General features: G+C 42.0%; 1 protein-coding gene across 4 annotated transcripts in view; it reads right to left on the bottom strand.

Moving 5' to 3' along the window:
• CENPF (centromere protein F) overlaps positions 1–23,576 on the bottom strand; it is a 61,809-nt gene that overhangs the window by 2,768 nt on the left and 35,465 nt on the right. For all 4 annotated transcript variants that reach the window (XM_045452533.1, XM_045452536.1, XM_045452532.1 and 1 more), the window contains exons 12-19: positions 19,429–22,817; positions 15,085–17,937; positions 13,438–13,590; positions 10,732–10,908; positions 10,227–10,388; positions 6,678–6,840; positions 4,970–5,443; positions 3,266–3,444 (exon numbers count right to left, since the gene is read on the bottom strand). In XM_045452533.1, the coding sequence (XP_045308489.1) occupies positions 3,266–3,444; positions 4,970–5,443; positions 6,678–6,840; positions 10,227–10,388; positions 10,732–10,908; positions 13,438–13,590; positions 15,085–17,937; positions 19,429–22,817 (7,550 nt within the window). The remainder of the gene's footprint in view (positions 1–3,265; positions 3,445–4,969; positions 5,444–6,677; positions 6,841–10,226; positions 10,389–10,731; positions 10,909–13,437; positions 13,591–15,084; positions 17,938–19,428; positions 22,818–23,576) is intronic.

The following is a 23,576-nucleotide window of genomic DNA, read 5'->3' as shown; positions in this document are numbered from 1 at the left end:
GCCACCCAGGAGCCCAATAAAACTCTTTCTTAATCCCAATTAAATAGCCCAAGTCTACCCCTTAGGTTCCCCCTCTAGACTCAATTTCTCTGATACTGAGCTGAGAAAATTATAGTCTATGATCAGTTTAAACTGTGAAGTTGATCCTCATGTTGGCAGGTTGGTCTCAGACCTGTCTATATAAGTAGATGAGGTCTAATTCACCAAGTGTCTAAACTATTAAGTGCACCCCAACCTGGACTGTCTTACAAACTATGTCTGCAGCCACAGTGGCCAGAAGGCGACTATGCAGATGGTGCAGTGAAAGTGAACCTCATTCATAGGAAGGAACGCAGGGCCCCACTATACTCATCACCATCACCCTCTACAATTTAGGGGCAGGTCCTCTGGAACTGACCACCAACCCCGGGTTCAGACCAAGACCACAATCATGACTCGCTTATCCCCAGCAAGCAAGGAGCTCCTGGGCTCGTTCAACCCAGAGACATAACAGAAAATGATCCTCACCTACTCTGCACTAAACCTGACAGATTTCCCTAAAGGTCCTGACAGATGTCACTAAAGGTCCTGCTGAATGACCTAGGGAATTGCCTGTCTCAGACCTTCAGCCAGTCACTTCAGGCAAGGGCTCATAATCCTGAGTTTCTAAGCAACAGCTTTAGGAAAGGATACCTTGGCTCTATTCATTCAAACTGAATGATGAAATACCCTTAACAGATGAGGCAAGCATTTTTACAAGGCGACTGAGAAAATGCTGAATTAAATTAAAAATCAATAGGCTGCGTTTTGAAGAGTTTGCATCTAACCACGAAGTCTCCTATAACCTCCTCTCAAGAGGAACCACCCCCATTCGTTTGCACAAGTGCGCAAAATTGCTTAGCGATTCATAACTGCTGGAGCCAACTGCAGCCTGTAGCCGATGCATCGAACACAAATCTGCAGGAAACCATGGTTACTACTCTGTACTCTGCAGACTCAACAGTGGTGTGGAAAGCAGGCCCCCTAGTGTGCAGAGCTCTTGTTCCTAGATAATAAGTCTGAACCCCCCACGTAAACTGCTTTTCCATCAATTCCTCATAAAAGAAGGAAAAAAATGACCCATGTGGTGATTTCATGAGATGGTTTCCTAACATACGTTTAAACATCTATTATCGTAATCGCTTCAGGACAAGACTAACAGCCCCAGTCATTCAACAAATAATCTGTTCAGTGTCAGACATTGTATTAGACATGAGGACACAGGTAAGCTATAATCATAATCAGAGACCTCACGGTACTCCTCCTGCAACTCAGAAGGCAGATATTTAACAAGTAATTATGATAAAGTGAGCCACCTTAAACCAGTGAAAGTACAGGGTACTACGTATGTGTCAAGATTTTCTGTTTTAAGGGGGGCGCCTGGGTGGCTCAGTCAGTTAAGCGTCTGACTTCCGCTCAGGTCATGATCTCACGGTTCATGGATTCGAGCCCCGTGTTGGGCTCTGTGCTGACAGCTCAGAGCCCCAGAACCTGCTTCGGATTCTGTGTCTCCCTCCCTCTCTGCCCCTCCCCTGCTCACACTCTGTCTCTCTCTCTCAAAACTAAATAAACATTAAAAAAAAAAAAAAAGTACTTAGCCAGACAGCTAAGTACTCCACTTGATCACCAAAGGTGTGAGACAAGCAGGAATGGACTTTAGCATGTACGAGGAGTGAGGACGGGCTCCCAGTCAGCCACCCAGTGAGGGAAGAAGCACAGCCTGCCCCAGAGCCTAAACCTGTACTGCAGGTCAGGACTTGTCTTGTGGTTGAAAGCTTTGGTCAAGCTTGGAAATTTCCCTTTCCATGGGTACTGGTTACTTTATGGAAAAGAAGCTGTTCTTATGGTCACTGGAAAGTCAAGACCTACTCCAGTACCCTCTTCAGTGTTTTGTTGTTCCCAGCATTCAAAAGCTAGATCCCAAAGTGAATGTGTGCGAAAAAGAAAGAAAGAGAGAAGGGCCAGGGGCTGGGGGCCGGGGGGGTGCAGATTTGCACAAAATGGTCAATCTTTCTAATACGGGTAACAGATGGGCTCATTTTGATGAGTGAAAGAAAATGCTAGACCTTTCTTCCTTACCTCTGAATTAATAAAATTTTATTTAGTATGTAAGTCATGAAAAAACTTAACACCAGGTATACATTCCTTGAGGCTTACAGCTCTTATATATCAATGTAACATTTACAAATATGTTCTTGTTTTGATGCACCTAATCACCAATGTCTTTGTATTTTGGTATCTAAAATCCTGATGAGGAGCAGGCCTAGTCACTTAAAGAATTATTACATTACACAGATAGGGGTTCCTACACTTTCAAAGTTTTGTTTGCTGGGTCAAGGTAATCACACTGCATAGTTACTCAAACTCTAACAAGCAAGCAAGTAAAATCACAAAATTTTAGAATTCTTAGAACTATTCCAGCAACGTTCCTGTGACCTCTTGTTTGAGTAACGCTGGGGAAAAGAGCAAGACTGTGGAGATGAGAGACAGTAAGCATTAACTCTGGGCAGGTTAGATCTTTGTGAACCTTACTTTCTTCTTTCTTCTATCATACCACTTACTGTGAGTGCAATAAAATGCATATACTTTGCGTACATAAGTGCTAGTATTCCTTATAGAATAATGGAACAAAGATCTGCAAAGTGAATATTCTCGATGCTTTAAATGACATTTACTGGGCCGTTTGCCAGGTGCACAGAGGTCACTAAAATCGTCGTCCCACCCTCAACAATCGAAATAGATGTGTCAACAGAGACCCTTTCTTTAGATGTCTACTGAAATATTTGCTTTTTGTAAAGTAAAGGAGTGAAAAAGAAAGAAGAAAAATAAAAAAGAATTGGCAGCCGGGGCATGGGGCAATGGATTAGAGGGAAAAGTGTGAAATAAGCAATGACCAATGCCTGTGGTCAAAAGAAAGACTACCTTTCAATTCCTTTAACGTACAGCTCGAACCTTGCTTACAAATCCTTTGAGTTCTGATCGACAATTTCTCATTATTTAACATTTTCTGTCAAACTGTAAGGGGCCTGTCGGATCAAGGATGAGATTGTAGCCGCAGGATAATGTAATGTTTATCCCCTGGTCCACTCCCTACCGTCCTCAGGCCTGGCTTACTTCTAGCACGTAGAGAAAGAAGGCCAGGCTTCAAAGAGCTCCTGGGTCAGGGGGCGCTGTGTCAGACCCTTGCCCAGAAAACACTGTAACTTCTTGGATTTGGAAGGGGGGAGGCGTGTTCGCAGGAATTTACCTTTTGTGATCTGCTGCCACCAGCTGTTGGTTTGGAGGTCTCGGTATGATTTTCTTTGTTGAGGCTTAGTGGGGATGGTGTTAACTTCTGGGCAGCGAGGCGGGGGCTGGTCCGGGTTGGCATGGTTGTTCTCCGAAGGACATACGGGCTTGTCTTTCCTGTTGGGATATCAGCGAACCCTATGGGCAAAAAACGCTGACTGTCAACACTGCTAGGTCCAATTCTATCTACAAGGGAAACGATATGTATCAAGCAAAGTTTCAACAAACGTAAGAGTAACTCCAAAAACACTTTCTGCTAGCCACAATGGACAATGGATTAACTTCACAGCTGCCCTGGGAACCCCCAAATCAAATAAGTAGCGGGCAGGTGTTCTCTTCCCAGACACACAGGAAAACACAACGGGAAAAGAAGGGGAAATAACATTAAACAAAAAGTGTATTTCCTGCTTCCTCTTCTTCTTCTAATGTGGATGTCTTAACTCACATTCCTCTAAGATGCGAAGAACACACGAGCAAGCCTTCCCATAACATTTGGATTGGAGACAAAAAGGGGGGTAAAATGGAAAGAAAAGAAAAGGAAAAAAAAAAGGCCGACTCTTGCTTAAAACAAGAGAAGGTCAAATGGTAAGAGCCACTGCTCCACAGGTGCCCACTCCCATGTAGAGACTGGGTGGGAGGAGACAGCCGATTCGGTAAAAGAGTGATTTCACAGTCTGCTCACATTGTCTCCCTCCATAGTGGCAATGGACGTGACCTGAGGTGAGGAAGAGAAACTCAGTCCCGATGGGCATGGCGCACACCCTCCAGAGCGGCATTAATGGCTGACTAAAGCAACTATTTGCTTTTGTTTTTAACCCTTTCACTACAAATAAAAAACAGGAATGAGGAAGATATAACGAATTATTTGGGGGCCAGATTTCCTGAGAGCCAGAGTTACTCAGAACGGTGTCCCTCAAATCATCTAGGGCAAAGAATTAGTGTTGATAATTTTTTGAGGGAAAGGCATGGGGGTAATTTCCAACTTGCTGTGGAATGATACTCCTGTATAACCAAGTAAGAATGAGCCAAGGGAGAACTCACATTCACGACATGCCTGCATGTGGCAACAATGTCAAATTGTTATGAACATTTTTAAACTCTTACTATTGATTTCTGAACATTACTTTTTTTTGTCATGGACCAGTAACACACGGTTCCTAGACTGGCCCCAGTCCCTGGCCCACACTCTGAAGATCACTGAGTTTAAACAAAAAAAAAAACAAAAAACAAAAAAACAAGTGCTGAGCAGCTCCAGCCAAGAGGCACATCCCCCAGTTCACCTCCTACCTGGATGAGATGAGGACTAACAGGGGGAAAAAAAAAAAAGCTTGAAGAGTGCCCTTGATTTGGGGAATTTCCAGCCCAGGAATATCAAATCCCGAACAAGCTTTGAATAGTCATTCTTCAAATCTATTAGCACATTTTGTACTGTAACATGAGTAATTAGATCTTAGTCTTTTCCTCATGCAGGAAAACGAACAAACAAACAAAACAAAACAAAACATACTTTAGCAATTTAAAGGTGGACTATTGCTTCTGAAGGTCAATTAGTATTGTCATGCAACAAACTAAAACATAAATGCTTCTTCTGTCTTTTCGTATGTGAATTTTTATTTGGAATTTCAAAAGAACACAAATAATTTTGCTTTTAAATGACGCATACCTTTCTTTACAACTTCTGGAAGTCCCTCTGGCTCAAACTCAGTGTGTTTGGCATCCTCGGAGGGGTGAATACCACTTTTGCTGGCTTTCCTACTCTTTTTAGAAAACGTCTCTGGGGTAGAAGGCGCTGCGCCCCCTCCATCTTCTGGAATCCCAATGGACCTTTGCCTTTTGCCTGGGGCTTTATTTTGGCTGGATGATAACTTCTTTTCAGTAGCAGAAGGGGCTGGAGAGGATTCTGGAACAACTGCATTTAGCAAAGGAGAACTCTGGAGATTAAGTTTAGACCGTGAACACAGACGAGCAACTTGTGTCTCCAACATCTCTTTGGCTTTCTCTAACTTCTCATGGCTTATGAGCAGGGAACAATACTTGTCCAAGTATTCATCGGCCTCCTGGCTTTTCTCTTCAAGAGTTTCTTTCAATTCTTTTATCTCAGCCATTAATTCCTCTACATTAGAATCCACAACAGCACCTGTCCAAAGTAAAGGGACACACTGTACATCACGTGACGCTTCTCTAGTTAACACTGGGCATCGTAAAGCCGACAACCTCAGAGTTGTTATTTGGTTTTCTTTTAGAGAAGGTGGGGGAAGACATATCTATATGTTCTCGTAGGTCAAACAACTCTTGTTGGGAGGGATCATACCAAAGTACAAGTCTAGTAGATTATAGGACATTCCTTAGGATAGCTTAAATAAAATCTATCAAAATCTCAAATGCGTATTCCAGCCAACCCATCTTGTAGTTCATATGAGATCAGATGAGTTAATCTAGCACATCCCCAATTTTCACCTGCCCATTCTTTCCATCATAAGTGAACAAACAATAAAAATTGGTAAAGAATATGAAGTCTGTTGTAATGGCTTTGGGAACCAGAAGCGGGTCAGTGACAAGACAAGTCCAAAACAGCTTTGTTGTTTTTTTTTTTTAAAGCAGTGGAGGTTCTGATGGACCAGTGCTTGGTTCTGATGGGCAAGTGGAGGTTCTGATGGACAAGTGCTTCAGAGGTGGGAATCTTGGTCAATTTGTAGCTGCCATGGTTAGCACTGAATCCACTGGAAAAACTCTCTGGATCTACAATATACTCCAAGTACTCTTCTCGGCAGGGAAGGTCACCCACCCACCCTGTGCAGCTATGGTCCAGAAGGGCCCCTCACCTTATACTATGCTTGCCATCATCTTTCCACACAGTAAGAGCATTCTGCTCTGAAGAGAGGAGTGCAGAAAAGTCACAAGGACAGTTGCCATTTCTTTTTTATTTTACCTCGACACCCAAACATACAGCCCCTAAGCCTTCCATTTAGTTGACCCACGAGAATGGGCCAAGGACAACCAGAATCAGCTGTTGCTAAATCACCAATGCCAGCTCAGAATGTCAATCTGCCTCTGACGTAGCAACTACATAAATGGACATGCACGTGAAAAACTCTTTTTGCAATAGCTCATTAGCAAAAAGTGCTGCCAGTTTTTGTGTTTTATAGAACAGAACATGCAATGATTCCATTTCAATATGCAGACTTCATTCTGAATCCTATTAACCCTATGACCCCAAGCCAAGCACAAAATTCAGATACTGGAAAATGGCAACTGCCGACAGTTTAGTGCAGGACAGAGCACTAAAAACGCTTGTATGCCGACACACCACATGTGTGTGACTTCACGAGTGGAAGAGTTTTGGCTGATGGATGTGCCTAGTTAACACCTACCTGTTTTCTGTTTCTCTTGTGTGCCTTCAAGGTGAGACAGCTCTTTCTGTAACATCTCCTTTTCCTCTTCCAGCTGTTTGCAGGATTTGATCAACAACTTTATTTTCCCCTGCGAACGTTCATTTTCCTTCTTCAACTGATCTGTATATTTTACACTGTCCGCCTACAAAACAACACCTTGAATTTAAAACTTTGAATTCCTTCGTATGAGCATATGGGAAAATAATCACGAGATATCATTAAGAACCATATATTATAAATTTAAGTATTACGATGTTCAAAATAAAACATCTAAAGATGCATAAAACAATTCATCTTCCCTACTCGGTTTCCTAGGTCTCCCCAGTAGACACTGTGGTTTTGTCACTTTCTGAGTATCAGCAAGCATAAATCTTAGTTCCTAAGACAGTGCCCGAGGAAGGAGCCCACGACAGGGTTTGTCCAATGGGAATCACACCTGGGGGGTTAGGGTGGGAGATAATGGACATATGTTTGGTGGGTCAAAAATTCTTGAGGATAGACTTGTGTTTCCATCTGTAGCCCGTGCTGTTGACAATTTCAATACCCAAGATGGCATTTGTTTTGGTGACGCCAAGTGAAAGCCAAAGAATATTATGGCTCATAATACAAATTTAAATTCTACGGTTGCTCGAACAGAAAGCGAATAGGATGGTAAGAGACTGATGGCATCACACACTTCTCAGGAGTTCACACTGTTCCTTAACCACATCTGCAAATTCCAAAAAAAAAAAAAAAAAAAAAAAAAGCTCTGACAATGATTTAGAGGAAAATTTTAAGATACAGAGGTACTTATATATAGTCTTTATTTATCCCACCTTGTGAGAATAGTCATGCATCTTGTTGCAGAAATATGAATCTGATTATGATAGATTACCCCAGACCCTGCTGGGATACTCCATAACATGCACTGTATTATGTAATATCTAAAAAATGCAAGACTTCTAAAACAAACCAGCTCCAAGAGTTTCCAATAAGAGATCATGATCATACAAAGGCAGACCAAACTATTAAAAAAAACCCAAAAAACCTGAACGTCAATTTCATGTTGCATGTAGATTTCATTCTTGGTATATTATTTCATCTTGAAATAATGTATTAGCAGTGTTGCAGTAAATCTGCACTTCCAGAATTTTCTATTTCTGATTCCAACCATCACTGGATTACAGATCCATTTATTTTTATTTATTTTTAAAAAAAAATTTTTTTTTTCAACGTTTATTTATTTTTGGGACAGAGAGAGACAGAGCATGAACAGGGGAGGGGCAGAGAGAGAGGGAGACACAGAATCGGAAACAGGCTCCAGGCTCTGAGCCATCAGCCCAGAGCCTGACGCGGGGCTCAAACTCACGGACCGCGAGATTGTGACCTGGCTGAAGTCGGACGCTTAACCGACTGCGCCACCCAGGCGCCCCCAGATCCATTTAATTCCAATTCAACAGTGCTCATTAACTGGTACCTCATTAAAATTATATGCATCTGAATAGGCTCAACTAACAAGAAGCCATTTTGTACATGATGTGTATGCAGAGACATTCTCCACAGAACGGTCAAAGATTAGACAAGCTTTAGAAAGCACACCTGAAACTAATAACTCATCATATATCAATTTTACCTCCATTTTTTTAAAAAAAGGAAGTGAAACTCTTATGTGGATCCTGAGAAACTTAACAGAAGACCATGGGGGAGGGGAAGGAAAAAAAACGTTAGAGAGAGAGCCAAACCATAAGAGACTCTTAAAAACTGAGAATAAACTGAGGGTTGATGGGGGGTGGGAGGGAGGGGAGAGTGGGTGATGGGCACTGAGGAGGGCACCTGTTGGGATGAGCACTGGGTGTTGTATGGAAACCAATTTGACAATAAATTTCATATTAAATAAATAAATAAATAAATAAATAATAAATAAATAAATAAAAATAAAAAAGGAAGTGAATAAATAAAAAGTAAATCTGAAGCTCTATTACTAAATATGTCTCATTTTGTAGTAGCAGAACACGATTGACCGTTAATGTTATTGTGACTGTTAATAGTTTGTATTTTGTCAGTATTTCCTTCACCTTGAGAACTGTTTAAGAGCAACAAATGTTAAGTTTACACCTACTTTTCTGTTTGACTATATTCAATATACAGTATCATAATATTTACAATTTAAACCACCTTTAAGTAAAGACCTCTGTAGATATTTATTTTCCAAGTTCATTATTATACATCCTGGATGGTATTCATCTTATGAAAAATATCTGTAGGAATCAAACAGCCTCTCTTTCCAAGTAGGATTACTGTAGCACCACCTATAGTTGAACAATCCCAAGACTACTGGTTCACCTCTTTTTTTGGTAAAGGAACCTTGCGTGGAGATAAAGAGGAGAAAGGACACATATGTGTGTATGGCCAAGTGCTCTGGCACACCTTGATCTCCGCATGAGGCACGGGAAAAGTGGGCTGGTGACAGCAATGAACTTGGAGACCAGTGAAGCAAGACTTCGGAATTACCCACCAGATTATTATCTATAGCTGGAGAGGCCTGTCCCAATCGGCTATCACCTTGATCTTCATATCCATCTTGAGAAAGTCTTTACCATCCTCTAGTTTGGGAGGATTCACTGAGCGATGTATAAAGTATTATCCAAGCTGTGAGACTGCAGACCATCCACTGCCTTTTAAAAATAACTCAGCAGGGAGACTGGGTGGCTCAATCAGTTAAGCATCCGACTCTTGAGGTTGGCTCAGGTGTTCACAGTTCGTGGGTTCAAGCCCTGCATCAGGCTCTGCGCTGATAGCACGGAGCCTACTTGGGATTCTCTCTCTCCCTCTCCCTCGGTCCCTCCCCCACTTGTACTTTCTCTCTCAAAATAAGGAAACTTTAAAAAAAAAATAAAAATAACTCAGCAGAAAAATGATGCTTTTATTTTTGACTACAAAAAAATTTTTTTTTTTTAATTTTTTTTAATTTTTTTTTTTTTAACGTTTATTTATTTTTGAGACAGAGAGAGACAGAGCATGAACGGGGGAGGGGCAGAGAGAGAGGGAGACACAGAACTGGAAGCAGGCTCCAGGCTCTGAGCCATCAGCCCAGAGCCTGACGCGGGGCTCGAACTCACGGACTGTGAGATCGTGACCTGAGCTGAAGTCGGACGCTTAACCGATGAGCCACCCAGGCGCCCCCAAAAAAATTTTTTAAAAACAAATTTTTTTTTTTTTTAACGTTTATTTATTTTTGAGACACAGAGAGACAGAGCATGAACGGGGGTGGGGCAGAGACAGAGGGAGACACAGAATCTGAAACAGGCTCCAGGCTCCGAGCAGTCAGCACAGAGCCCGACGCGGGGCTCGAACTCACGGACCGCGAGATCGTGACCTGGCTGAAGTCGGACGCTTAACCGACTGAGCCACCCAGGCGCCCCAGACTGAGCCACCCAGGGGCCCCCCAAAAATTTTGATAACAGGATGAAAGCATTAATTCCATGCAATGAAAACAACCATTATCCTCATGTATCTTCTAAGTTATGAAGTAATGAGAAATGAACATACCTTGGTTTTCTTCAATTCTTCTAACATCTGAGTAGCAGCTTTCAAAGAATTATTGAGTTCTTCTTTACTGGACTTCAAGAGTTCCATCTCTGCCTTCTGCAAGCACAGACACTCTTCACTGGAAGTCAGCTTCTCTCGGTAAGTCTGGATTTCCATCTCATACTAGGGCAGAAAAACGTCACCTTAGCCAGGAGGCTCAGCTTAAAAAAATTATAAGGAAAACAAACAAAAAAGAAAATTGCTGTCGCAAGGGCCATTTCAAATAGTCCTTGGGATTCTCCTATTATTCTATTCCAAGACAGAAATAGATTTTAAAAACTCACATTGTAAAATAAGATCTGGATGGTATCTGGAGAAGACAGTGAAGGTAATATGATGGGGACCCTTCATAAGATTGTCTTGCGTAATAATGCACATCAATGGACCTTCTTGCAAAACATGCCTCATTACTATGGCCAATGCACCACTCCCCAGCTCCTCCAGGAAACAAACCCCACGTTTGTACCTGTTTGTTTGTATCCAGAAGCAAAGCCTGGTGTTTCTTTTCAGCTTCCTGAAGCCGTAGCTGATACTCAGCTATTTCTTCTCTCATTTTCTCCTCTTTTTCCATCTGGTCCTTATGTGCGCAATCCAAATTCTTCTTCAATTCACCGTTTTCTAGCATGAGCTCCCTCAATTGACCCTAATGAGAAAAGTAATAAAATCATGGGAGAGCAATTAGGAACCTGGATATGGATCTTATATATAGATCTTTAGGAAATACTGAGTACTAAAATTAAAAAAAAAAAAAAAAAAAAAAAAAAAAGTTTACAGCTCAGACAAAATCTTTATAGAATAGTGCCACAACCCTTCATGACCTATTCACTTTAAATTGTGACTTTACTTGCAATGACAGTTTCTTCTGCTCCAGACCAACCACGTGCAGGGTCACATCCACAGGGAATACAGAATCCCTGAGAACTCAACTTTAGCTCAAGCACCCTGGTCGGTACCCTCCCAGGTTTCCAGGCTCACTTACTTAAGTGCTTCCACTGCAATAAGCCGTTGACCTCATCCCCAGAACCCTACCATTCCCACCTTGACACTCGAGCCCACCGCCCCGCCCCAAACTTACATGTTCCTCCTTGACCAGTTTCAATTCCATGTTCTTTCAGCTTCCTTCCAGATGCCCTCCCTATTTTTGCCCCTCTGTCCCTTCACCGTATGACACGCAAAACTCCAGCACTGGAAGAACCTGTGTTCTCCATGCCTGATCCCAAATGACTGTTTGCACATGTGTTTCTACACATGCCGTGCCCATTTCTTCATCTCCATTTACTCCTCAAGCCCTCGTTGGTGGGCTTATCCCACCTCCTCTTCAAATCGCTTTTCATGGCCTTGTCAACCTCCATGTTGCAGATCCAAGGAGCACTCTTCACCTCATCTGACCTCTGGGCAGCATGTGATGCTCCCGAGACAGCATCCACTCCTCACTGGCAGGACAGACACTCCCCTGGCCTCATCATGGCTCCTCATCTCTTTGCTGGCCCCTCCTCCTCCATCTTACCTTGAGAGGCCAGGTCTCTGGGCTCGGCCCCAAACTGCCTTCTCTTCTCCAACTGTATTTTCTACAATTCCCATAATTTGGCAATACTACCTATATTCTGAACTAGCCAAATTAATGTATCCACCCTACATCTTCCCTTTAAACTCCAGCCTCATGTATTGGGATTTCTCTCTGGTCTTTTTTCATATCATTTTCTATTTCATAATGGCTTCCTTTCAATTTCTAAAAAATACGAAGCTTTTTCTAATCTCAGAATGTAGCCACACTGCTCACTAGACCTAGAAGGTTCCTTCCTCTGTGCTGTTCCTCTCACAGCTGACTCCTCATCATGCAGGTGACGTTCTCTGACCTCCCTACCTAAATTAGGTTGATCTCTAGCCCCACACACCCCACTTCCCAACCACTCTTCAGTCAAGAATCTTGTCTGATTCCTTTATAGCACTTGACAGATTACGATTGCCTTATACATCTCCTATTTAGTGATTTATTGTGTGTCTAGACTGTAAGCTCTGTGAGTGCAGGAACCACAGCCGTTATGTTCAACATGCAACCCTCTGACTTTAGGAGCACTTATTAACTACAGAATGCATAAAGCCACTGCAAACGGACACATTCATAGGTACGGACTTGAGGCTAAACACCTAGCTTTTCCTTTTAGTAGAGCCTATAAACTAGGTTCAAATAACACTATAGTTGGGATACTCCCAAGCTGCTTCAGTACCAAAGAAATTCCAGCAGGTGCAGCACTCAAATAGCATTCGTGCAAACTCCTTCCACGCAGCACTGCCAGAAAGTTCCATGAGTCAACTCCTGAGACTAAATGCCAAAACTTTTCGATTTGCATTAGATTAAATGTCATATTTAAAGTATGGATTTCTCCAACTCTGTATACAGACTATCACAAACATCCCTTCAACCTTTTCTAATTGTTCGGGGTCATGATCGTAACTTTGTTTTGTTCCTCTTTTCTAAGTACTACCTGGGGATGAATATGCACGAGGACGACACGGATATACGAGTGTTTACCGTTTAACTAGGTTTGGCAGGCAGGTGTCACACTGCATCTGCTGGCACTGTGTGCACGGTGGCTGCGACCTAGGACTCGGCGTTAAGAGATTCAGGAGAAATGGAGGGCACCGAATCAGCAATGTCTGCCACGGAAACAGCAGTGGGGAATGGCGACCCAGATGCTATAAATCTGTCACATTAACCCTCCCCTAAAATAACATCCCAAGACTGCTCCAGCTTTACATTTCACTGACTTTCCGTTACTTTTTAGTTCTTAGCAGATCAGTGCATCTGTCTCTAGCAACATTCTGGCTCCTAATCCGAGGCAGGCTGGAAAAGCAGATAAACCTGCTGAAAGCTGCATGAAATCTATTTCTGATGTGAGTTAATGTAGTTACAAGGGTCGCCTTCTATGAAAAAATATTTGGGCTCCGTGATGGGCATTTTCATGCGTTCCGAGGCCTCCCAGGGCTCGTTCTGGGCTCCTGACAGGGCTGGAGGGTGAAGATGACAGACTTCAAGACTGATCAGGACATCAGTGCCGGCCTGGATTTTTTTTAAAGCTAAAAGAGCTGGGTATGTTGCAGGTCTTACAAAAACAAACAAGGAGACTGCGCACACCGAATGATCAGAGCGTCCTGTCACAGAGAAACTTACCTGGCTGCTCTTTATTTCTTCTGACATAACAGTTAACTCTCTAGTCAGCCTATTTTTCTCCCCGATAAATTCTTCTTTCAACTCTGCTGTTTTCTGGGCCATCTCGTGCATTTCCCTCTGCAGCTCAGTTTCCTTCCCGGTCATTGTGTTTACCTGAAATTTCATCTTTTGTTAGGATCTGCTTTGGGTCGTCGGTTTTGCTCAAATTAATCATTCTGATCCAACACATCATAACATTCCCTTTCACCTTCAATAACTAAATGGAACCTGGCTAATCCTCCCTTTACTAATCCACTCAACCACCGTCCTTAAAACCTATTGGCAAGCTTACCTTTTCTCGGCCAAGGTTTAATAAAAAGACAGCAATAAGGAGAGCAATGACAAGGAAAGATAATATCACTAAGTCTCACAATCCCTCGTAAGGGTATTAATTTGTATGAAACGTCAACATCAGAGACCACTGTATGAGGTAGCGTCTTATGTTTTTATCAGTTCTGGGATCTCCACTGATCCTCCGATGCCATACTAATCTTCAAGAAACATGCCTATGATTAGTTAAAACCAGTTAAAGCCCCATCATTTGCACTTGCCCCTTAGCGTTGAAACAGACTGGCAGAACTTGCCAAGTTATCTCTATCATAACTGCCATCTCCTGCAAGTTGTATCAAAACTTAAAATTCCTGAAAAATATTACAGAGTCATGATTGATCCCATTTTCTGGACACTCCTCTTTGCTTTTAATAGTTGTCCAATAAAAATTGAATTTGAAGCAACCACTTTCCTAGATCAGTACGTAAGCCTAGAGGGCAAAACCTTAATTTTTCATTAATAATTGAGGCCCGATGGCACACTTGCCCCTTAGCCATCAGCTAACAGAACAGTAGGCTGCACAAAGAGAAGATATAAGAAGGCTGAAAGCATAAAATCCCCCAGACCTACCCTGGGAGGCATGAGGGTTCTTTTTATTACAATTATATCAGTACCTTTTTAAAAAAAATTTTTTTAAACGTTTATTTATTCTTGACAGAGAGAGACCGAGCAATGAGTAGGAGAGGGGCAGAGAAAGAGGGACACACAGAATCTGAAGCAGGCTCCAGGCTCTGAGCTGCCAGCACAGAACCCGACGTGGAACTCAAACTCATGAGCCAAGAGATCATGACCTGAACCGAAGGCAGACGCTTAACTGACTGAGCCACCCAGGCACCCCTCTATCAGTACCTTTAATAGTACCTTCTCATAAAGGCAAAAAGGCAGAGCAGGGGCCTAACTAGTATCGGTTATAGTCTCCTTGGTAGTAGCTCCCAGCTGGGTACTGGGAAACTAGTACTCTGATGTACTTACTCTAAGAAAGTGAACTATGATTAGAACCAGAACTATGCCTAACCCCAAGCTTCTCCCATGTCCAGCTGCCACACGGAAAAGCTGGGCTAATCCACAGACATGCCCCATGTAAATGTGTGCCAAAGCAAAGAGTGACTACAGCTGGAGCCAATTGAGTGTCCCCAAAGTTCAAGGCCCCGCAAACATAAAAACCCTTGCAGAGTCTGGTCCAATACTGTGAACATGTCCAGGAGGAAACATGATCCACACAGCGGTTTCCCTCCCTCATGGCTACATATTCAAACGTAGACAGATTAAGCCACTTACTTTTTCAACAAAGGACATGTTTTCCATTTTTGTCAGCTCGAGCTCTTTCTCCAGAGCCTTGTAAGAATGCTGCAGTGTTTCCAGGGTGTCCTGCAAAGTATCATTTTTGGATTGCAGCATCTGGACCTTCTGCTCCAAGTCTACCATCACATCTTCCAGTTCTCCTTTTTGCTTCTTCCAAAGCTGCTGTTCTCCTTCCACCTGGGAGAGTTTAGAGATGAGCTGCTCTCGGTCCTGAATCTGATTTTTCAGGTTGCTGATTTCTTCATCCTTCTTCTCTAGCTTCCGTTTGCCATCTTCTACCTGTTGAATGAGGTCATTGGTGGAAGACTGCAAACTAACGTAACTGCTCTTGACCTCGTCAAGGCCTTGTAGCAACTGAGCCTTCTCGTGTTCAAGAGCATCTATTTGACGGCTCAGATTCTGTTCTTGGGCCTTCCAGGTGTCTTGGTCACGACACAAGGCTGCCACTTTCTCAGTTAGCTCTTTTAACTGTGTTTGAAGCGTCTCCACGACAATCTTAGAGTCTTCTCTCATCTGTACTTTTTCTTGCTCTTTTTCTTGCAACAGATTTTCAAATGAAGAATTGAGTATTTCTAATTCAGATACCCGTCCTTGCTCTTTCTGTAATTCCTTGGTCACATTTTCTTTTTCTGACCTCATATGGACAAGATCTAATTCCAAATCTCTCAGGTTTTGGGCCATCTCCTCTATTTTTGCTTTTAGGGTCCCTACCTCTGCTTTGGAATTCTCAGCCTCCAGAATCACACGCTCTTGGTCTTGCCCTGATGCCTCTAGTTCTCTTTCAAGGCTCTCCACTCTACTCTTAAGCAGGTCGGTGTGATGTGTACTTTCCTTCAGTTTTCCTAAGACCTGGAGCTGCTCCTTTTTATCGGCTTCGAGGCGGACTTTCAGCTTTTCAATGCTGTTTCTTAGCCGATGGATTTCTTGCGCCGAGGAGTCCAGACTCTGTTCTTTGACCTTCTGGATTTCTTGGTCATTACACAAGACTGTGACTTCCTCATTTAGCTCTTTCAGTTGTGTTTGGAGCATCTCCATTGCAGCTGTGGATTCTTCTTTCACCTCTATTTTTTCTTTCTCCTTTTCTTCCAACAGACCTTTGCACGAAGAGAGTAATGCGTCTAATTCAGATAACTGACCCTGTTCTTCTTGTAGTTGTTTCATCAGATTTTCTTTCTCGAACCTTACCGTGACAAGGTCTAATTCCAAATCTTTCAGGCTTTTGGCCATCAATTCCATTTGTGCCTTTAGGGTCTCCACCTCTGCTTTGGAATTCTCAGCATCAAGAATCACCAGCTCTTGGTTTTCCTCTGACATCTGCAGTTCTCTTTCGAGGTTCTCGACTTTATCCTGAAGTGAATCGGTCTTACGCTCGCTCGCTCTCAGTTTCTCCAGGACGTGAAGCTGCTTCTTTTCATCAGCTTCAATGCGAACCCTCAGTTTCTCGATGCCTTTTCTTAGCTGGTGCACTTCCTCCTGCGTTGAGCTCAGCCTCACCGCAACCTCACCCTTCTCCATCAGCGCATTCTCCAAGGACTTGGCGACGGCCAGCTTTTCGTGTTCCGATTCATTCAGTCTGGTCTGCAGGCTTTCGGATTCCCTCGCAAGTGATTCTTTCTCTTCATTCAGTTGTTCGATTTGGATTTCCAGCTCACTTTTTACCAAAGATAGGGCCTGTGAGTCCTTTTCCAAACTCTGCAGCTGCTCCTGGAGACGAGCGTTCTCTTCCAACAGTTCACTTACGTTGGAGGGCAACGTCTGAAGGACGTGTGTTTGATCCTTCACCTCAGCTCTAGCCACGTCAGGGGGCTGTAGACATTCACCTTGATGAGATTCGAGTTCTTGTATTTTCTGCTTCATCTTTTCAGACATCAGATCCAATTCTTTATTTTCTTTTGACAAAGTATCTAATTCTCCACGAAGCTGGTTTCTCTCACTGGTGACCACAGAGAGTTCTTCTTCAAGACGGGCTATAACTTTCTGCTTATTTTCACTGTCTTGTTCTAAATATAGCTTCTCTGTTTGAACTGTCTCTAAGGCAGCTTCCACAGAGAGGGCGTGATGCTCGATGCTACCTTTCTCAGATTCGATCCTCTTTAGCTCATTTTCCACATCAAGAAATCGCTCTCTCCAGTTGTTCACCTTGGCTACATTATCTTCAATAACTTCATGTGAAAATTTATCTGTGCCTACTTCTAAATTAGAACTGAGGACTTCCAAACTCTCTGCTCTCTGGTGTAACTCCTGGTTGTCACAAGAAAAGGATCCCAGTCTTTCACTTAAATTTGATTTTTCTTTCTTAAGTTCCTCAACTATTTTCTCTAATTCTATACATGCTTCGGTCTTGGTGGTTAGTTGTGCTTCCTGTAAATCGAGTTTTGAGTCTAACTCTTTTATTTCATTTAGCAAACTTTCAACTTTTTTGTCACGTTGCTCTACGACGTGAAGTAACCTCAAATTCTCATTTGATGTCTCTCTAACCTGCAGCTGGAGATTCTGAATGGAGACCTGATTCTCCAGAAAATCCATCGGTACTAGAGCGTTAGGTTCAGAAAATGACAATTGAGAAATGCGTTCTGGACAGCCTGGGGTTTTGTCTTCTACTGGGGTCTCGTAACTGGTTTCTGTAGACTGTTCCCTAGACCATTCTCCTGTGAATTGGGCTGCACCTGTCTCGGCTATTTTCTCCATCTCTAGATTGAGGTCCTGCTGAACACGGTTCTCACACATCTTGTGAATGTCAAGCTTTGGTGTGCTCTCTTTAGTTTCCAAAGTACATTCTTCCGACTCTTTAATGTCACAGCTGTCATTTCCACCCCGGAGAGCCTGTAGCTGTAATATACAATGAGAATTCATTTTATTTTTCAGGAGGAATATAGAATAAGGAGGCTTAATTATTATAGAAACTGGCGTCTAGCCTCTGCTACACACATTTCTTCAAATGGCATATTTCCCATCCAATTCTCCTCTCTCCATCCAAATACCCAACGCAATTTAACATTTGGTAAGTTTAGCCACAGGCAAGGCACTGGGTAAGGTATTTATCATGAAGATAAGCCCTTCAGATCAGTTATTTGGTCTAAATTGCAACATAATTAAATTTCATAATTTTTTTCTTGCTAGAAATATTCTTGGTAGCCTAAATATAAAATTTATTTTTGTGATTACCAGCGAGCTAACAAATTCCTCATAAAATGTTCAGCTTCCATCTTCAGCATTTACGACACCCTTCACTGACAGGTTTCATGAACAGGTCCCCAGCCCAAGGACGTAACCACAGAGCCAGCACTCACTATCTATATTCTTGGATAAATCACATGTCTGGACTTCACCATCTTCTCATCTGTAAAATGGGGATCTGCTGCTATGACCACTATGGTGGCCACCACACCATCCGCCCTCCCTACCCTACCGAGGGAATCAGGTGAGCCTTGTCAACCGTACAGCATTACTAGGCTAGCTGGTAGACTAGAAAGGACGAAGTTATGACTAAATGATTTCATATTCCAAAACGAAAGAGATGGCTCTTTAAATGACTGATAACAAATCATACATTTGCATCAGAGAAAATTGTTAAGAAAATTATTCAGTAATGTGTAATAAACTCCTGCATTTAGTTTTATGACTTTAACTCTGTAACATTAAAATAGTCTGAAAAGGGTAAGAAAATATAAAATTCCTATCATAGTGTCATCCATTAGCTCTAATTTAATATTTAAGTGTGGTTTATTACTCACAAAGAGTGAAAACACATACAAGTTCTGAAGATGATTTTCTGACTCTATAATATTAATTTTCTCCAGAAGACTTTTAAAAACAACTTTATTAATTTCCCATATATATGTTTAAGTGGAATCACTACAGAAATTTACATCTTCCCCCCCCACCACCGCCATTGCCCCACAATCAGGTTTACTCATTTTCCTAAAGTTGTGCTTTGTTTAAAGAACAAATACAAGAAGCTCTTGGGTGGCTCAGTCAGTTGAGCGTCTGGTCAGGTCACGATCTCACGGTGAGTTTGAGCCCCGCGTCAGGCTCTGTGCTGACAGCTCAGAACCTGAAGCCTGCTTCAGATTCTGTCTCTCTCTCTCTCTGTCTGCCCCTCCCTCACTCATGCTCTGTCTGTCTCTGTCTCAAAAATTAGTAAACATTAAAAAATGTTTTTAAAAACAAAAACAAACTTTGGTATATTCTGTTTTTATACCCTGGAGCTCTAAAAATATTTTAAGTTCAATTTAGTGTAGATTTCAATTCCACAAACATTTACTGAGTACCTACTGGGCATGTAGCTAAAGAAAGGGCATGTAAATCCCATGTACTTACATCTTCTACGTCGGTGCAGAGCAAGGACCGAGAACTTAAGTCCAGACCTTGTAGCTGAAGCCGGGCGACTTCGAGCTCAAGTGACAGGTGTTCGGTCTGTTTCTTTTCTGCTGCCAACTTGGACTCCATCTCCACGGTCACACTTGTCAGCTTCTGTTGCCACTGTTCATTTTCTGACAAATACTGCTTCTTAAGACAGTCGAGCTCTTTCCTTTCAGAACTTAGTAACTGCTCAAGCTCTTCAATTTCCTTATTTTTCATAATCTCCTGACTTTCAATTTTGTCCTCTAGCTTTTTGAGGGATTGCAGGTACATCTGACAGAGGATCTCAAGTTCTTCGACACTCTTCACTGGGGTGGACAGAATCTCTTTCTTGGTCAGATTCTCCTCCTCCAGACTGCAGCAAGATCCTTCTTCTACATTACACTGGTTTGCTGAAAGATTCCCGACCAAATTATTCAAAAGAGATGTTTCCCCTGTCTGGTCTAAAAGATCTTTGCAAAAAGAGGATTCTCCCAAACTTGTAAGACCAGGGCTGTCAGTCATACGAGAGAAAGACAATGACAGAAAATGCCCTTCCTGGGGTCCTGGCATCTCTTCCTTTACCAAGTCACCTTGGAAGTTTCTCAGACTTGTGGACAAGACCGAATTTTCAGCCTTTAACGTGTCCACATAAGTCTGTAGGTCTGACATCTTAGAGCTCATTTGACAGTGCTGATCGTGTAAAATTTTGTGTTCGCTTTGTAAAGATGAGAGTTTCTCTTGTAATTCAGCAAAGTGCATTTGAACTTCTTTGTTTGAGAGCGTCAAGTGCTCATAGCAATTACTGTCATTCAAAGGATTTAAGGATGTACATTTCTGCTCACTTTGTTGTTCACCAAGTTCACCTTCTGCCGTTTCTTTCACTAACTTGCCTTGGAGAAGACCGTGTTCATCATTTAGTATTTTAACTTCATTTACTAGTTTCCCCACCTCTTCTGCCATTTTACTAGCTGCTGTGATACATTCTGATCTTGAGTCGTTCAGCTCAGATATTAGCTCAAGCTTTTCGACCTGCAGTGTTTCGCACATTTTCTCTAGCTCACTCAGCTTGCTCATCGCTGTTTGTAGAGAGCACTGCAGATGCGCATTGTCATTCTGACTTGAAAACTCATGAAGCCCAGAAACGTACTTTCCTTCTGTGTCTACGGCACAGTCTTCGGGGCCACTAAGTTCTTGGGACTGAGTGTCTCGTTGCACGTTTCCCGTGTCTAATTCTACTCTAATTGTCTGTAGGCATTCCTTCTCCTTCTCACTTTCCTGAAGTTTGAATTCCCTCCTTCTCATCTTAGCTCCTGACTGTACCAACTGTGCATTATAACAGTCTAGAGGGGGATCTTCAACTTGGAGATCCATCGGAAGCTGAACATGGCATTCATTTATGTCACTCTCTCCTTTCATAGAGTCGCTAATTGGTTCTGATTCTAGAATCTGATGCTCTTGTTTCATCTCCGTTAACGTCAGCAGGTGCTCTTTCTCTTGTAATAAGGCATTAAGTTCCTTCTGCATCTTACTCTGTTCTTCCTTTAAGGTCATGATTTCTTGCTTTAAACCATCCGCCTCGCTCTTGGAATTGTTTTGGATATCCGCAATCTCCGATCTCAGATCTTGCTGCACTGCCCCCAACTCTAGTATTAGATTCTGGTTTCTTTCTTCGGCTAACGCTAATTTTGTTACAAATGCTTGGTGTTCCCTTGCAAATGCTTCCTTTAGGTGCTCCAGTTCATGTTCTCTATTTTCACAAGCACTGGTGCATTCACTTAGCAAGCATTCTAACTCAGAGTTCTTTTCTTGAGCTGCTTTATATTTTTCACTAAGATCCTCAAGTGCACGTCCTGTTTCTTCACATCTTTGTAGTAAAATAAGTCTTTCTTGCTGGTACTGATTGGATAACTCTGAAATGCTTTTGTCTCTTTCGTCTATACAGTTTAAAAAACTCTCACTTTTTTGGAGTAAGTTAATCTTCTCTTGACTTAAGGTTGCATTAATTTCCTTGAGGGTCTCATTCTCTTGGGTCAGCTCTTCAATTTCTTTTCTGTTTAGAGAAATGGCAGCACTCATTTCCTTCTTCTCTGAGCTCAGGCTTTCAGACAAAAGCTGTAGCTCCTTTAGAGACTCTTGAAGTAAATGGTTGCTCTTTTTTAATTCTTGAATCTCTGCTTGCTCAGTTTCTAATTTTTCATTCAAAACTTGGAACTCTCTTTCCTTGTTCTCCAGGGCAACTAAAGTTTCAGCAAATACGTTCTGATGAACAGAAGTGTCTTCTTGTAACTTACTAATGCGTTGACTTGTTTCAGCCACAAAACTTTGATGCATCTGCTCTGCTTTGATGAGATTGTCTTCTATTTCTCCTCTGATTTGCACCAACTCTTCACACTGCTTTTGCAGATCTGAGTTCATCTGCTTTTGAGACTCTAATGAAAACTCAAGAGAAATGACTCGATTTTGTAAGCTGGCTGAAATTTTGGGGCTATGGTCTGCTTCTAAATGGCATTTGCTCCTTCCTGAAGGTGTGCTTCTTTGTTCTCCAAGAATATTTGCAAAGGAATTATTCATTGCAGACTGCTGTTCAAAGGCCAAAAGACTTCCTTGGTGAGCTTCATTGGTCACCAGAGAAGCATCTTTGGATTTTAGCAGATCCCGGAGGCTCTCATATTCAGCATGCAAGTCCTGGTAACGCTGGTCTCTGTCTGTTACTTCACTCGACACTAACTGAAGTTTGTGCTCTAGATCTTCAACTTGCCTGGTAAGCTGAGATATTTTCAAGCACATGTTTTCTACTTCCTTCTTATGTTTCTGGTCCGAGAGCTCGGCTTTCTGTTGTAGTTCTACGTAAGCTTGTTTATGTGTCTCCACCTCCACAGTCTTGCTGTCTATCACATTGTGAAGGTTTCTGATCTCAACATTCAGATTTTCGCTTTCCATCTCCAGTGTTCTTACTTTCTCATTGTATTCGTGGCTTTTTATTTGTTGTGTCTTGAGACAAGTTTCCAAGTGATGAAGTTTACTCTGCAAGCTTCCCTTCTCTGACTCCAGCTGACTTAGAAGCTGTTCTTTTTCACTTTTCCAACGAGCAAACAGAGTTTCCTCTTCTTTCAATTCTTCATATTCTTTCTTTTTTAACTCCAAAGCAATCAGTAAAGCTTCAGACTCTTTCTCCATTTTGCTTAACTTATCATTCAGTTGTTCAATGTGATGCTCCCTTTTCTTCAAAAGGTCTTGAGAACAATCTCGTTGCTTTTCCAGATCAGCCAAGGCAAGCTTCAGTTTCTCTAAAGTCAAGGAATTCTCTTGCTGATTGATTTTTTCTTGAAGATCCCTTAACATGGTTTCCTGAGAGGCATTCTTAGCTATTAAAAAAAAAAAAAAAAAAAAAAAGTTTAAGCTGTCATGTTTTTAATAAATATTCTACAAGAATTCCAAACTATTAAAAAAAAATCCAAACACGGGGTGCCTGGGTGCTCAGTTGGTTAAGTGTCCAACTCTTGATTTTGGCTCAGGTCATGATCTCACTGTTCATGAGATGGATCTCTGCATTGAAATCTGCGCTAACAGCATGGAGCCTGACTGGGATTCTCTTTCTCTCTCAAAAATAAATAAATAAACTTAAAAAAAAAAATCCAAACAAACTAACGGCTTCTCAAGCCCTGTAAAAACTGGCATTATTGTTTGGAAAGTAGATCACCTGATAATTATCTGAGATTGTATAAAGACAGTGAGAAAATGGTCCTTATAAGGATGTTATACGTTTGTTCACCTTCTTTCTAAGCAGCTTAATAAAGTGTTGTTGCATAAAACAGCAAGGGGTTATTTTTTTAATTTTTTTTTTAATTTACATCCAAATTAGTTAGCATATAGTGCAACAATGATTTCAGGAGTAGATGCTTAAGTGCCCCTTACCCATTTAGCCCATCCCCCCCCCCCACAACCCCTCCAGTAACCCTCTGTTTGTTCTCCATATTTAACAGTCTCTTATGTTTTTGTCCCTCTCCCTGTTTTTATATTATTTTTGTTTCCCTTCCCTTATGTTCATCTGTTTTGTCTCTGAAAGTCCTCATATGAGTGAAGTCACATGATTTTTGTCTTTCTCTGACTAATTTCGCTTAGCT

Source organism: Leopardus geoffroyi, chromosome C3 (genome assembly GCF_018350155.1).
Source record: "Leopardus geoffroyi isolate Oge1 chromosome C3, O.geoffroyi_Oge1_pat1.0, whole genome shotgun sequence".
NCBI classification, from domain to species: domain Eukaryota; kingdom Metazoa; phylum Chordata; class Mammalia; order Carnivora; family Felidae; genus Leopardus; species Leopardus geoffroyi.
The sequence above is the reverse complement of the archived record's forward strand: the minus strand, read 5'-3'. Positions and strand labels throughout refer to the sequence as shown.